We start from the raw sequence: 16,499 nt of genomic DNA on the forward strand, positions 1-16,499 counted from the left end.
AACTAACCCAATTTCTTAATTTTAAAACCAAGTTAACATCGCTACAGGGCCCTAAGGAAGGTCATGGTCTTAAAAAAAAATCTAACAATTCAGGGAGCCAGGAAACCTGCAGCTGAGCACTATTCAAAGGCAGGTCACACTAAAAACCGCTTTTTCTCCTTTTTTATTTTTTCCTCACATCTTGGACAAGACTTGATGAGCAAGCAGCCAGAACACTTAAAAGAAAAAAATTTATATACAGAAGTATGTAGACCCATTTTATTCTTTGCACAATAGCTGGCGCAGTGGCTGTGCTGTACTGGAGCAAATGGCTCATGCTCTGAATAGCATTTCCCTGCTCAACTGAAGCTGAACCTGTTTGTTGGTCTCTGCTGCATGTGTCCATATTATACGAGATCCTGGGCTCTCCCATGATAAAACAAACACCTGAACAGAAATTTCATACATCCCTAAGTATAATAGTTCTATCAGAAGTCAGCAGATAAAGTCCAACCCGTTCATAAAAAGCCACCTAACCCTTTAGGAGTGGTTTTCTCATTCCTCACACTGAACAGCTCAAGCACTGCTGGCTTCCTTCAGCTCTTCAACCAGCTTCTATTGTGCACGTGTCAGGTACTACACCATCAATCTTTGCCATTTTTTAGCTGTCACATCAATGGAAAATTGCATTCAACTCCATTATTGCTCACAAACACACAGATGAGCCCTCCCACACTACAGTGTCCTTGGACCATTTCTCTCCAATCTGCCCACTACTAGAACTAGGGGGGTGATGTTTCTGATCAGGTCTTTGCACTTGGATCTCATGCCTGCAAGGTCCCTCCATTTTCATAAAGATTTTTCCAAGTTCTCATTAACAAATACACTAAAACCTGTGACTGTATTTTAGTCAGAGAAGAGTAATTTAAGCATAACAAGTAATTTCATCATTTCATCAGAGAGAAAACACAAATGCAGTTTTGACCATCCCTAGATTAAAATAAGTTGTAACATGTTATAGAAGTTCAGCATACACAAGGCAAAATGCTGCTTGGGCACAAACTCAAGCCAAGCAGGTGTTAGAAGCAAGATTATTTGTTTTCTTTTAAAGTATAAAAGACAACAGGTTGCTTTTAAGTCAGAAGAAATTTTTATTTAAATTGCTAAAGAATTATATAGCAGACAAAACATACAGATACTGAAGGACAACACACAGTATTATGTACAATTCTTCTCACTCATGCAGAGGCAGTGCTCATCACCTACCCTTGTATCATCCCAACTACCTCCCCACTGAGATCTGAGGGCAGAGCTGGGCTGGGAGAGTCACAAGCCAGGCTGGAGCTGACCTTCCTCCCTATGGATCTAAACCTCAACCACTTCAAACCTCAGCTGCTGTGCCATTGCCCACTCTGCAATGCAGATTTGAATGTCAAAACACAAATCCATGGAGGCTTCAGCACATCAAAGTGACACCTGAAGCTCCCTCAAGACAAAAGGCTTGCAGCCAGCCCAGAACACCCACCATTCTTCTGCCAGAAGTAGCACTTAATCCCATTTTTCTACTAGCTTTGATTCCCAAATAATTTCACTGGGAACCCCAAATAATTGGTCTCATAGTGAGAAAGGTAGAAGGAAGTACAGTAGAGAAGTATATGAAAGCGAAGACAGCACAGGAAAAAAGTTACATAAGTGAAAAGATGACCAAAAAAATAATCAGTAAGTTAAAGGACAAAAGAGCAGGGAGTGTCCCAAGCACAGCCACCAAAAGCTAATTCTACATTTCTACCCACTGACCAGGCTGACAGCTGTCACCCAGTAATCAATACAGAGCAGAAGCTAAGTATAATGGTTAGATCAACCGATTTTAATTAACTAGGAAGCTGAATGTTATCTTGTTTAGCTCTAGTTAATGAGGCAACTATCAATTTCCATTAAACTTAAAACTGTACTCCTAAATAATCTAAATGGTAGGCATCAAGCACCGATAATAACTTCCTTTGGAGTTCCATATAGCAAATACTATTAAAATGCTGTTCATCAAACCCAGAATTAACAGGCTGACCCTTTAATAAAAAGACAAAATTAAAAGCTTCACAGGAAACCACAAGATGCCAGAGGATTGCACAGGTTGGGGAATGCTGATCAAGGGTTAATCCCAAACTCATGTTTTTAAGCGACACAGTTGCTAGAGTTCTTCTACAACTAATCAATGATTTGACCAAATAATCTGTGATTTCACCTGGACTCATCAGGTTCCCTACAAAACCACCACTGGAAGTAAAACACAAAGGTGTGAGCCTACTATGCAAGGACCCTGAATGGTACATAAACCCTGTCAGGGAGTGGAAAGCCAGGAAGGAACAAGCACTGCTGGGTACCCATCGCACTTACCACTGCTGAAAAACTGGTGGGCTCAGAGACCTCAACCACCTTGGGAAACCAATAAACTGTGACTGTAGCATGAGGGAAGCATGCACAACATTGTATTTCGACAGGAAGAAGAAGCTGCAACTGCAGAACAACCAATAGACTGGCAATTAGGCTTACCAAAAGAATCTAGTGTTGGGAGTCTATCACAGGAAATCATTAAAAATGTGCCAGACAAATATCCCTCAGAAATTCCCTGGGTTTACCAGCTTTTGTTTCAGGACAGAAAGATGGACAACCTGATCTCTCAGTTCCCCTTCTGGGCATAACTTTCTATTGGTCTACATAGAACAAAAGATTATCAAGCCTTTTCCCATCCCAGGCTAGCCCTTGAGATCACTGACACAAAGATCAGCAGAGCCTCTCATCAAGCCTGCAACTAGCTGTAATCTGTCTCTTCTATCTCAAGGACTTCCTTGTTTGAACTTATCAGTGCAAGAACCCATGCACACACTTATTCCATTTTGAAATACAAACCAAACTCAAGCAACCACATTAACCCCTGAAGGGCAGGAGCAGCAGTGCTGCTGAGCTGTTTCAAGGTTCTGCTCTGGCCATGCTTCAGGTACCAGAGGCTCAGTTTGGACACACTGGCTCTGCCGTGGTGCAATGCAACCAAGTTCTGCTAATTGTGACACAAGTTATTTATGTGCACCCCACAGGATGAAACAAAACCTTATAAAATTCGCAAGGAATAACCCCAAAAACCCAGAGACCCAGATATTACTCAGAGACAGACTGTAAAGGCAGTTACTACTCTTGCATTACAATTCAACATCAAAACCAGTCCTAATTTTAAAGCTAATTCCAGTGGCATAATTCATTGAAGCCTTGGCTGGTTTTGACATTCACTGGGGGATTTCACGTCTTTCATACTTAGGATCTAAAATTCTTTTCTCTTCAAGCTAGCTGTACCTTTCCTCCTAACGACTGAAAAAGAAGCAACACTTCCACAGCTGCCTCCTCCTGCTACAGAGAGAAGCTGCAGCACTGCCCTCTTCTCCATCACTTCTGTCATCCTTGCCTAATCTTCCTCTACTTCCAAACCTACCAAGGGGACATAGAAGCTGCATGTGATCAAACCCTCAAGTTCCTCTTCTGTGATTACTTCTCAGAACCAGAGCAATGCTTGTCAACAGCCCTCTTCCTACTGACTCCTTTCCTTCACTTTGTAGCCATGACTAGTACCAAACCCACTCGCACCTCAAAAACTTTGCCTTATAATTAACACCAGGAATTACCAGCTTGAAGTATCAGACCTGCTAATAATGTCCAATACCTTCTGCCTTGTTTCTCTGCTACACTGATAGTAGCCCCAAAAGAGACTTTTCAAATCCATCAGCCTCACTTTGCAGTTCCTAACAGCAGCAAACAGCAGAGCACATGAACACTAGGGAAAAAAACCCACAATAATGCATAATGGTAGGAAGAAAAAAAACTAAAACCAGCAGACTAAGTAGTAAGGGATAAGGGACGGGGAACATAAGACTGGAAGACAGGCCAGCCCTATTTTCAGCAAAACTAACTGAGAAGGTGTGATACAAACCCTTTCTGCCTCTCACACACAGAAGCCCCCACCTGGGAATTCCACTAAACACAAAGACAGGGACTGTAACTAGCAACCACACGGAACCAAGTAAACATTACTCATCACAGCTCTCACTAAGGTAGAGACAGTGAACAAAAAGCAAAATAAAGGCTTCCATTTGCTTACCAACAAACTCCTTTTAGAGCAGAGGAACACTGGGCCCAGCTCACATTTTATGACTGATATATTTGGGCCTCCAATTAAACTAACTGATACAATTCAACTAGCCCAAATCAGACACATTCAGTCACAGTGGACAAGCAGATCACCTTGAAACAATGTTGATTGTGGGTTTGTTTGGACTTGGGCTCTGAGGATATCTGGTTTGCATTTAAGACCTGTAACTTTCAAGGAAGGGACAAGAGAGCTGGCAATTTAACCGCATTTGTCAACTGTATTGTGTCAAGATACCAACACCCCACAGATAAGAGCATAACCACCAACTGCCTGCAAGCACCAAAGCATGCAAAAAGCTAAAGATGTGGGCCTTTTTAATTAGACCACTTGTAGTGGCAAGTTTTTCGAAGCATTGCTGATTAGGTAAGTTGTGCAAATTTTTTAAAAACAGAACTTGAGTAATGAAATTACTTCCTCTAACTTGCTTTGAAGCGGAGAAAAAAAAGCTGCAAGAAGGAGAACTCAATTGGCTTTTAGCTGCCTGGCAAACACTCTAATAAGAAAGCCTGATGACCTACATTCAGAAGGCTCTGTACTAAACCACTATTACAAAATCCAATATAAAGCCCGACCATGTTTAAGTGTTTTCCATTAGCAAGCAGCAGTATCTTGTTAAAGAAATATGAAAACATGTTATTGTCTTTAGCAATGATGATCTTAATTAATCCTCTAAACACTGTTCTGAAACATGTCATCCTGATCCTTCCAGGCTGTTTAAGTTCCAGTGTTACATAAAGACACCAAAGTCTTTGCTTTTTGATTGTGCAATGGGATGTTAACAGAAACAGGGACTTCTTGCATACTGTGCTGAAAAAGTGCATTCATAACAATTAACATCTTGGATGCTCTTTTGACAACTGACAGAAATGCACTAGTGTTCAGAAACTCACCTAAATCCAAGCTAGTACCAGTCCAGTTTATTGTTTATTAACTCAGTTAAAAAAACACTGAAGTATTTCTTCACATAAAGACAAATGCTCTCAGCAAGCCTCCAATAACCCAGAACAGATGTCCTGAGTCGTCCCAGAGAAGATATTATTAAACCAAACCCTACTGTGGTAAATATTCCCCAAAACAAGTGTCTGAATACCAGATATAATTAATTCACTAAGGGTTTAAAGGAAATATTAAGTTAGTCCTTTACTCTTCCATATGGTTGGAAAAGACTGATACATTCAGCTTTGATTCACATTAGCAGCTTCCAAACACAATTCAAGGAGAAAAGCCCTACTTGAAAAAAAGAAGTCTTTCAACAATGCATTATAAAGCAGGCCACTAGTCAAAACAAGCAGCTCATGGTCAAAACAGAAAGGGAAAGAAGGAAACACTGGGACAAAAAAAAAAAAATTACAAGTGGAGATTCTCAAAGGCACAAAATTACCATTAAAAGCCCACAGGCTCAGAAAAATCTAACTGCCCATGGTACCTTTAGGAACCCAAGTCTCCACAGCTAGGGCTGATGTGATGGTATGTTGGATGTACCTGATGCTGCTAGTGATGGCAGCAGCACAAAACATTCTTAACCAAGATGGAAAATCAGGTGGAAAAGGAAATTTTAATTAGTTTGTCTCCTAATTTACTAAAAACAATCTCACCCTAAATGCAGAAAAAACAGGTCCACACAAAATCACTGCCTTTCAGCTTGCCTGAAAAGATACTACAGTTGAGGAGGCTTAAAAAAAGGTTTTATTTATCTGAAGAGCACAGCAAGAACATGGATACAAAGCTAGTGTCAAATTAACATGGAAGTACAAAGAGGTGCCTGATTCGCTGGGACTGAATTGTGAAGGGACTACACATTCATCTCTGAGTACATAAAACCTCCCATCACTCTGCAGCACTCATTTGATAGCTCCAAGTACAGATTTAAGCTCAGCAAGATGCAGGCATCCTTTCTAAACCAGTAAGACAGTTGATACAACACACAGGTTTAAAAAAGCAAAACCAAGCACCACTAGGAAAATAAATTCTAAGTTCAAATAGTCCTCTCTTTCTGAGGAATTCCATGCATCTCCCCAAAAAAGACAAGAGACACTTCTTCACCTTGGATTCAAATGATAAATTTGGTTCTGTACATCCTCTGTATTTACATGAACCAGATTTTCACTTTTTGCACCATTTGTTTCAGGATCAACCCACATGCTATTTAATCTACTAAACCAGGTGTTCATTTGAGACAGTAGGGTCGAGATAGTAAATGAAGCAAGCTAAAAAGCAAAGGACGTTGAGAAGAGGATGTTAGGGCACCCTGGAAGAGGAGGGAGAGGCATCACCATGGACAGCTCAACCACCCACAACCCCCCCCCCCCCCCGCCCCGGGCCTCCACAACCAGGAAATCCAGAAGGAATTCAGAAATTCCTCATCCAGCATCCAGTCCCAACGGCAATACAACACCTGGCTGGATGACTTCACATTAGGGTTCAGAAACACATATGGTCCGAGCAAAATTTAAGGAATGCATATGGAGTTACCACAGAGGAACCCTAATGCCAGGTGTTTCAAAGCCAGTGGTGTCTAACCTGAGATGATGAGTCAGGGTTTGCCCACCAGAAGGATGCGAGGAGGCTGCTACCAGTGCAGCTGCAGCACCACAGATCTCTGAAGCACGTACATTGCAGCACCAATGAAAGAATCGTTTGCCTTAAAACAGTTTTGTTTGCCTCAGTAAAAAACCTGCCTTCATCCATTTAACACCAAACTAGAGCAAGAAGTGTTCTGACACAATATGAAAAATGTTCTATTTCTAGGAGGGTCAAACCTACCCACCTGTGAATCTCTGCTGAACCTTTTCAGTCATCTGTAGCATTTAGTGCCAGCTACAGAGGCAGTTCCTTTCCACAGTATCTTCTCCCACATAAAAGCCTCTAGCTGTAATAATACTAGCTTAGCAACTCCATGGATTTTTTTTTTTTTTTGGCTACTTAAGAGCACATCATAAGCCCTATATATACACTGCACTGCCAAAAAAACAAGCTAAAACACAACAAGGCACACACAGAGGAGTTTCAACATCTAAGTTAGTTATTTCAGTAAGACCACCTACACTGACCCAGTTGTGTTTCAGCTGAACTGAAACACAATTAATAGTTCATTAATACTGTGAAGTTTTATTAGTCAGGGTCACAAAAGTTATTTGGAAAAGAAAGAATGAGGGGATTTCAAAGTACACCACTGCTCTTACTCTCCTGTTTACAAAGGAGTATCACCCAGGAGCAGTCGCACAGGTGAGATGGGAGGATGGTTTCCAAACCTGCAAAGCCACTCCAGGCAGATTCACACTTCGACTATTGATGCTCTTTGGCAAGAGCAGCCCGAGATACGCGAGGGCTCCGCCAAGCTCCAGGCAAGTTCAACACCCAGAAAGAAACTCCAACCAAGCAATGTCGCTATAAAAGCAGTTTTCAACCAGCAAACACCGACCATTTCTGTAAAGGTAATCATCTTAACACCTTAAAGTGCCATGCCTAGCAGCTACCACACAAACTCCATCACTAAAAAAAGCCAAAACAGAACTAGGAAAATGACATTATGAACTAAGATGCAACAGGGCTTTTTTTTCTTTTCTTTTTGGCATGATCATGTAGCACTTTGTTTTGTTGGCATCCAAGGCCCACAGCATGAAAGCAGGTAAGGAAGAAGCACCTGAAAGCTTAAAGTTACGCAGCCGCATTTCCACTGCTAATTAGCTGCAAGGTTATGTGTTTTCCTGCCCAGGCTTTCAAAGTTTAACACGAAATTTTCCTACCCCAGCTCACAGCCGTTTCAAGCCCCAGCCGCCCAGCACGGGGCACCGACGCTTCCCCCCCCACGCCTCGCCCAGGTCACGGCTCCGGTACAAAGCACACCGGAGCGGCAGAGCCGCCGCGGGCAGACCCCGGACCGACCCCCGGCCCGGGACCCGCGGCTGGACTCGCCCGGTCCCCGGCGGGAGGGGAGCGGCACCGGCCCCGCACCGACCTCCCGGGGGACGCCGCTCACCGGAGGCAAACCCGGTGCCAGGGGAGCCCCGGCGGCCCCCGCGCCTGCACGGCCCCGAGCCGGGACCCGCCCGCGGGCTGAGGGGAGAGCCCCGGGCCCCCCGGGCCCCGGCCCCGCCGCCGCCCGCGCCGGCCCCGCCGCCCTCACCTGGCCGCAGCGGCTCAGTGATGCTCAGCACCAGGAGGAAGAGGAGGAGGAAGGTGCCGCTGTCCGCCTTGGGCACCATTTATCCTCCGTTCATCCTCCCCCGGCGCAGCGCCACAAACCCGCGGGGAGGGACGCGAGGAGCGGCGGGAGGAGGGGTCGCCGCCGCCGCCGCCGAAGCCGGGCGCGCGGGAGGTCCCCGTCCGCACCGAGCTCTTCCCCTCCGCCGTCCGCCGCCGCCCCCGGGCGGGAGCCAGCGGCCCTGGCTGCGGCGGCGGCTGCGGCGGGAGCAGCGGGGGCTCGGGCGGCGCCGCGGGCCGCTCGCCTGGCTCCGGCGACGCACAAGATGGCGGCCGCGCCTCCCCGCCGCCTTCCCCTCGCGCCGCCACGCCCCCCCCGCCCCGCCGCGAGCCGCCCGGCCAATCGGCGGCGAGGGGGCGGGGCCGAGCGCCCCCGTCCGCACACGCCCCGCCCACCTGCGGGCCGGGAGGGGCCGGGGCGGCGGCACCGGGACCCGCCGCTCACCGGGACCCGCCCCCCGGGACCCCTGCCCCTCGGGACCCCGCCGCTCACCGGGACCCGCCCCCCGGGACCCCTGCCCCTCGGGACCCCGCCGCTCACCGGGACCCGCCCCTCGGGACCCGACCCCCGGGACCCGCCGCTCACCGGGACCCGCCCCCCGGGACCCCTGCCCCTCGGGACCCCGCCGCTCACCGGGACCCGCCCCTCGGGACCCGCCCCCCGGGACCCTGCCCCCCGGGACCCCGCCGCTCACCGGGACCCGCCCCTCGGGACCCGCCGCTCACCGGGACCCGCCCCTCGGGACCCGCCGCTCACCGGGACCCCCCGGCACGGCCTGGCCCACTCCTTTCCGCTCCTCCCTCGCCAGCCGCCTCCGTCCTCCCTGAATGGCCCCCACCGGTGCCCTTTGTCCCCACCGAGCAGCCCCTGCTGTGCCCCCAGGATGGCCCTGCCAGGCCCCGCTGTCCCGCCGGGTCCCCCTGTCCCCAGCCGGGGTGGCCGTTCCCGCTCACCTCCATCTCCACCAGACAGTCCTTCCCCATCCCCTCCGTGACAGCCTCAACAAGGCTCCTCTGTCTCCAGGGCAGCAGTTCCCGGTCCCCTCCATCCCTCTGTCCTCAGCACGGGTGAGGCCACACCGGGAACGCTGCGTCCAGTTTGGGGCACCTCAATACAAAAAAGACCTCGAGGTGCTGGAGCGTGTCCAGAGAAGGGTGACCAAGCTGGGGAAGGGCCTCAAGAACAAGGAGCAGCTGAGGGAACTGGGGCTGTTCAGTCTGAAGAAAAGGAGGCTGTGGGGAGACCTCATCACCCTCTGCAACTACCTGGAAGGACCTTGTAAAGAGGTAGGTGCTGGTCTCTTCTCACAAGTAACCGCTGATAGAACAAGAGGAAATGGCCTCAAGCTGCTCCAGGGGAGGTTTAGACTAGATATTAGGAAGAAATTTTTCATGGAAAGGGTTGTCAGACATTGGAATGTGCTGCCCAGGGAGGTGGCTGAGTCACCATCCCTGGATGTGTTTAAAAGTCATCTAGATGTGGCACTTGGGGATATGGCTTAGTGCTGGACTTGGTAGAGTGGGGTTAATGGTTGGACTCGATGATCTTAAGAGGTCTTTTCCAACCTAAGTGATTCTATGATTCTACAGCCTTTCCTTGCTGCCATGAGGACTTCCCAGCCCTGTCACCCTGTTGCCACCAAAGCACTGGGGTTCCCTGGGGTTTCCCAGCCCCAGGGGGCTCTGAAATGGGCCATCGTTAGCCTGCTTCATTAACTTGCTCCCACCTGCCCACCACAGAATGAGACAGTCCCTGTTTTCACACATCTGCAGGGATCTCCTGCCATGCAGGACATGCACAGGTGACACCTGGTGCTGGGATGTCCCCACAGCCAGGGCCCCAGTGGGACAGCTCCCAGCACCATGTGAATGTCAGAGCTAACTGGTGTTCCCAGTTCCTAGGCCCAGCCAGAGAGGAAATGCATAAAGAGAATTAATTGTGCAGCACAGATAATTTTTAATGGCCCTGAAAATGACAGATGCCTTTAGGAATTTGACCCTGGGTGTTGCTGCACGTCAGGCCAGGCAGGGTGGTGGCTGTCCCTGCCTGGAGCCCAGCCTGGGGAGGTGGCACTATCCCCAGAGCCACAGCTCTCCTGGGGCTGGAGGTCAGTCTGGGTGGTGTTTGGGATCAAAAAGGCAATTTCACCTTCAACATCCCCTGCCCAAATTGAGCTGGAATTTCCTCCAATGATGGGGAGAACAGGAGCAGTGTTCAGGCAGAACCAGGGTGTAGTGGACATCCCATGGGGGCTGCTGGGGTCGCAGGGAACCAGCACTTTCCTTTGCAGGGAATTCCAGCTTTTCAGTAAAGCCAAAAGCTGGGACACTGCCTGGGAAGTTATTATTGTTATTGTTATTATTGTTATTATTGTTATTATTATTGTAATGTTGTTGAACTAAAGTATCTGTAAGTATGTTACAACAAAGTGTTTTTTGCTTTTATGCTACAATTTGAAGTTTTCAGATAAAACAGGGTGTGGGAAACTGTTCTTCTCTCCCCCACATCAGTCTAAACAAAATGCCTTTTAAGCCAGCGAAGGCCCCTCCCGATTATCCCCAGCTAACAGACTAAAGCAGTAAGGACTATTTTAACCAAATCATACAGTCTCTGATTCCCTATTGAGACCAATTACTCTTTATACCCAGCAGCAAACTTCCCTCGGGAATATTCCTGATGGATGTACAAGTACCTCTGCTCTCACATTGCTTCTGCTTCCCCCCAGCCCCTGCCTGTGCTCAGGACAGCAGGACCAGGGATAAGCTCTTAGCTAAATGTCATGTTTAACGTGGAAACTGGTGCCCACAAAGACCCCCGAGCTGGGATAGCAGCAAGTACAAGCTGTGGCTCCACCGCCTGTAGCTGTGAGCCCTGCGGGGCCCCAGGAGGGCTGCGTGGCAGAGGACACGTGTGCTCGGGGACCTGCTGGAGTGTGTCATGAGAAGCAGGGGGGGTGCTGAAGATTTAGGATTAAACCCATTTTGCCAGCTCTCATGTGCTGCCAAGTACTGTTGTGATCTGAGTGCCCGTGGGGACCTGACGAGTGACAACATCCTCCAGCACCAAGGCACGAGCGTTGAATGCCCCGGCTTTGTTCCTCCCGAGGGATGCTGTGAGGAGAAGCTGTTCTCAGCCCAGCTGCACATGCTGAACCCAGACTGATCTAGGACATTCCTTCTCCACCCCAAGCCCATGGAGAAGTAAATGCTCTGTGATGCCTCTGGCATGTGAGCAGCTCTCCTCTCGCAGGCGGGGTACGGCTGCTCCTCCCTGGCTTCTGACCCAGGAAAACAGCCCTTGTTTCCCCAGCCCACAGCCTGTGTGCCAGGTCTGGAGCATGCACGTAAGTGCCACAAACAGCACAGCAGCTGAGGGAACAGGTACTGAATGGCATGGTGACACAGGAGCACAAAGGTGAGGGGTAAGAGGCTCCCCTTTCCCTGCCCAGGCTGTGCCCAGCACCATAACGCTGGTGGTTACCAACATGGTGGGATTGCCAAGGGCCTGGTCCAGCTGCAGGAGCCCCAGGCAGGGCCACCTCATGTGGCCACACAGACCCTGGGACACTGGGAGCTGTGTCCAGGGTAGCTGGGGGCAGCCCAATGCCCTGGGCAGGAGGGGCAAGGATGGACCATGCTAACAAAAACACACCCAATGCCTCTGGGTGTGCAGGCGCTGGATCAGCCCAGGTGTCCCACTGGGAACATGAGTTTCTGACCAGTGAGTGCAGATCTCCTGTGCCCAAAAGTGAGGGGAGAGAAGCTGCTGTGCCTGGGATGAGTAGAGGGAAGGGGCTCACAGGGATGGAGGCTGAACCTGGCTCTCCCCCTGGCCTGGCTCTAAGCTGGGGTTTGCAGCCGCCTGCTGTGGCACCAGCTGCAGCCAGCTGGGATTGAGGCAACAAATCCAAGTATAAGGAAGTGGGGATTGCTCTGGGTCCCCCTTCCCTGAGTGAGCAGATCAGTTTCCTTTATTTTTGCAGAGAAATAGCTTAGTCCTCCAAAACAACATAGTATCTCCAACCACAGCTTCCCTTCTGAGCTAAATAATCAGAGAAGCAGAAAGCAGCCCTGAGCCCTTACTAGAACCCACTTTCAGGTGGGTGCAGAGGTGGCTATCTCTGCCCTAGGGAAATGCTCATAGAGAAGGAACAAGCCTGGGGCTTTGGTGCCTTTGGGAAATCCCACTGCAGACTCAGGTCCCTGCTGCAAGACCTGGCTCATGGGCTGCAGGGCATCACCAAAACTGGGCTGGAGTCCCAAGGCAGTGCCCCCACTTCTCCTCTGACTACTCCAGCCTGGTTTCCTGCTCAAAGCTTGGCAGGTGTAACTGAGAGTTTCTCTTCTCACCCTGTGTTGCTGCTTGTCTGCTGCTCAACATTTTCTTGCCCCACAAAGAAAAGAGCAGAACTCTCTCGTGTAATCACTGTTTGGCTTCTTCAAGGCATCTGAGCCTGCCTTCTCCGTCCAGGTTTCAGCAACTCATCCCTCCTCCTCACTAACAGTTCTTGCAACTCTCTAAGAATTACCTCCTGCTGTTTCCCAAATCAGCCATAAACCCCCTATTTTCTGTCCACTTATCAGAGCAAGAAGCCCTTATGGCCCCTCATTTTCTTCCCTGCCTGGAGCAAGGAGTCAAACCCCAGTCTACACAAGGAAGCACCCACAGTCTCTGATGTTACAGCCCCACGTCACACCACATGGCCCCAGCTCCACTGGGGCTCCCATGATTTCTTGCAAGCAGCCAGGACCACCCCACAGCCAGCCCTCCCACCCAGGAGGGCCCCACCATTCACCACCAACCACCTCTGCAGCTTTAGGGAGCTCTGGAGGCTGAAGGAGGAAGCATGCTTGGGCCTTGCACAGAGGAAAATGCAGACACACAGAACAGTGAGAAGAATCCTCTGAAAAATGGGAGGAAAAAATCATGAGTCACCATCAACCAAGATGTTTTTTCACCCTGGCTTTGACCCTGTAAGGTACGTTGTCTGCTGGTGTTACAGGAGCCAAAAAAAAAAACCAAAAACCTGGCAACAAAGAGCCCACTGATGCTCTAATTACAGATTGCAGGGGCTGAACTGCAGCAGGAAGCACAGACCAGACACTGCAGCAGGTGTTACAGGAATAGCCCATCTGAAGAGCACAGCCTCCTCCTCAAGAGATCCAGTTTTATAGCATTTCACTGAAAATAAATTACATTCCCAACAAATACATGAAGGCCCTTCACCCTGGCAGAACTGAAACTGTGATTTTAGTAGGGCTCTCTAGGTTAATTCACTTGGGGACTAACAGAAAACCAACACTGTCCCACAGGATATTCAATGCAATCTGCTTTTAAGCGTGGACTGCACAACATGGAACTATTCTCAGGTATCAGAACTCCTCTCTCTGTTATTCCAGCTACATCTTGGTACAAGCACGACCAGTTTGAAATGCTGTGGAAGACACACACCCTGTCCTGCTCCTGATCCATGTGTACACCCCATCCACAGTCCCTTGAGCCCTGCCTGGCCTTTACCCTCATCCCATTCATGAGTACCTGAGAATCATTTTTTTTGCTTAAAGAAAAAACTTAGCCTTCAATTATCTCTGACCTAAAAAAACCCCAAAATTACTAATTCCTTGCAGTCACAATTCCTAGCAATGCCATGGTAGACAAATTGATTTTTACAAAGTGCACTATAAAACTCCAGTCCCTTGGAAGGGTTTTTCCACAGAGGCAGACATGAGTTTTGGAAGTGGCAGTGGGAAGTGCACAAGAGGAAGCTTTCCACAAACATCAATGAGGCATCAAACACCCCAGACCTTACAGAAAGTGCAGACACTGCTTAGAGCTGCATAAGATTTTCCATGGATGTTCCCTAGGTAAAACATCACCTGGTTATAGCACATGTCCAGCCTGCCAAATGTCACACAGGCTGTCTTGTCCCCAGGTGTGGTGAAGAAGTGCTACACCTGCTTCCTGCTAAAAGGTGCTCAGTGCCTCCCGAGCCTGGATCCCACCACACAAGTGCTCATCCCACACTCAAAGGTCAGCTCCTACTGGAGCAGTCACAGCTCTGAGTGCAGGCTCTGTATGGTTAAAACTGCTCATCAGGTTGTGGGGGGATTTTTTTGCTAACTATAAAAATTAGCCAGAAGTTTCAAAGAACGGGCAGAAAAAAAATAAAAATCAAACAAAAGCCCCAGTCTGGCTCTCATCAAACATTACTTCTGTTCTTCAGAATGACACTGCCATCCATGCTGGTGGATCAAGCAGGATTGTTCCTAGCCCCTCTCTGTGGTGTGATCATCAACATCAAGTCTTTGGAGTCACACACTTGGCAGCTGTAAAAACAAATGGGAAAAAGCTGAAATCACCACAAAACAAAAAGCCTCAGAGGCTGATTACAGTGAAGCAATCAACATGCAAAACAATAATCTCTGAGCCATTCTGAGGAAGGTGTTGGTGTGAGCTTTTCTCAAGAACAGCAGAAGATGGAAGTTAAAACATAACTCCCTCACCCAGAAAGGGTTTAAGAACAAGCCAGCTGCAGAGCCCACAAAAGAAGCCAGTTGTCAGAGCTCTAAAACAGAAGGGCTGGATGAACAACAAGGAAATAAACCTATGAGAAGTCACCACCTTCCCCTAACAAGCTTATGGGGAAAAAAAAAAAAGAAAAAACAAAACACAATACAAACAACAAAAAACACAAAGCCAACAGTTCTTGAGCACAGTCCCAGTGAAAACAAGAAAAGCAGCTTCCCATCCCTGCTGAGGAAAGCTGACTGAAGAGGAACAAGGCCACAATAAACCAGAAGCAAACCCACGTGGGGATTGGAAGTTCATCTGAGACATACAAAAAGAAGACAGACAAAATTTCACCTGACTGACAGGTGAGTAAATACAAAAAGACTTAGGTACCTTTTAGGAAAGAAAAGAACATTTAAGCTACTTCCATCCTGTTAGCAAAACTAAATATAAAGATCATTTGACGAACAAGGCAGAGCACAACCCGTGTCTCTCAAGTTACTGTCTCTCAGTAACTTGATGTGAAGATCTGCCCTGGATGACATACTTTTGTAGCTTTATAGCAGGACTGAAAGGTCCTTTTGAGTGCCCTGCACAGAGGCATCAAGCATTGCTACAACTCAGACATCCTTCCCAATGAAGACTAAGTGTCACGCTGTGAGAATTTGGCTTTTCCAAACCCTTGTCTCAGGATGAAAACAGAACTATTCTGAACAAACCCTTTGCTGCTGGGCCTGCTGCTTATGCAGCCTCTGAAGTGCTACAGAGCATTCCTTGCTACCCCAAGATTTCTGACATCTGGAGCCTGCATTTCATTCTGCATACAATGGTGCACACTTTAATGTCCTTCCCCAGCTCAAAGCACCTAGCTGTAGAGTGCAGGGACCTCACTTATCACATGCTCCAGCCCAACGTGTCTCAGAGGTTGTGAATAAACACGGTTTTGAAACACTCATGGTTGCAGACTCCAAAATTCATGATCCCTTCCCCTCTGCCAGCTGCAGAAGGGGAGTATTCCCAAAGCCTGTGTGAAGGAAAGCCTGAGCACAAGCATCAAGCCACATCCCATTCTGCAGAAAGGGAGATGGAAACAGGATCCTCTCAAGCATGGCTGGTTTTAACAATATCACAAAATTGGCCTAATTTATGAACTGCTGGTTCTCAACTTCAGCTTCTCTGGACCCTTTCAGCAGTAGTCCTCCTCTTTTGCTGTACAAAGCATAGCAAGAGAAGACAGTACATCTGCTGAGGTGAACAAACAGCTTAACACCACTGTTCCCACAAGACCTGCCTGATAGGGTTTGTGGGGATGAGAAGTTACTGTCAAAGTACATTGCAAAGTTTCTTCCAGTGCTGCTGACACTTCCCAGCTCTTATGCTCACGTTTCTCAAGTTCTGGCTGCAGAATTCACACCTGCATCAACCACACTTTGGATTCAGTAAGTAAGAGGGTAGGTTATTACAAAGTGTGAACTGATGTCTGAAACAGTATGCACACTGTTTTCAGAATGTACCAACCCTCTTGACAGGCCCACTCTATGTTCAAGAGCATCTGTTTAAGCTCCACTTGGATTAAAGAGAAGCCCAGTAAAATTCTGAGTCATGTCTCAA

General features: G+C 48.3%; 2 protein-coding genes across 4 annotated transcripts in view; one reads left to right on the plus strand and one right to left on the minus strand.

Annotated features, from left to right (window-relative positions):
• Positions 1 to 8,645, minus strand: part of DGCR2 (DiGeorge syndrome critical region gene 2) — a 44,879-nt gene extending 36,234 nt beyond the window's left edge. For 2 of the 3 annotated variants that reach the window (XM_051633921.1, XM_051633919.1), the window contains exon 1: positions 8,301 to 8,645. In XM_051633921.1, the coding sequence (XP_051489881.1) occupies positions 8,301 to 8,379 (79 nt within the window). In that variant the 5' untranslated portion in view covers positions 8,380 to 8,645. The remainder of the gene's footprint in view (positions 1 to 8,300) is intronic. The other variant, XM_051633920.1, reaches the window with a different exon arrangement.
• Positions 8,646 to 9,202: 557 nt separating this feature from the next.
• LOC127391440 (uncharacterized) lies at positions 9,203 to 16,092 on the plus strand. The gene is made up of 2 exons (XM_051634215.1): positions 9,203 to 9,664; positions 14,602 to 16,092. Exons 1-2 carry the CDS (start codon positions 9,206 to 9,208, stop codon positions 14,812 to 14,814), a joined length of 672 nt encoding a protein of 223 aa, XP_051490175.1. The 5' UTR covers positions 9,203 to 9,205; the 3' UTR covers positions 14,815 to 16,092.
• The last annotated feature ends 407 nt before the right edge of the window (positions 16,093 to 16,499 follow it).

This window comes from Apus apus, chromosome 16 (assembly GCF_020740795.1).
Source record: "Apus apus isolate bApuApu2 chromosome 16, bApuApu2.pri.cur, whole genome shotgun sequence".
NCBI classification, from domain to species: domain Eukaryota; kingdom Metazoa; phylum Chordata; class Aves; order Apodiformes; family Apodidae; genus Apus; species Apus apus.

What these genes read in the sequence shown, in the direction of transcription:
- LOC127391440 (XM_051634215.1), top strand. Translation starts at nt 9,206, where the DNA reads ATGGCCCCCACCGGTGCCCTTTGTCCCCACCGAGCAGCCCCTGCTGTG. An exon ending in TGGAAGGACCTTGTAAAGAG is followed by an intron (nt 9,665 to 14,601) that starts GTAGGTGCTGGT and finishes TCTGTTCTTCAG; the next exon opens with AATGACACTGCCATCCATGC.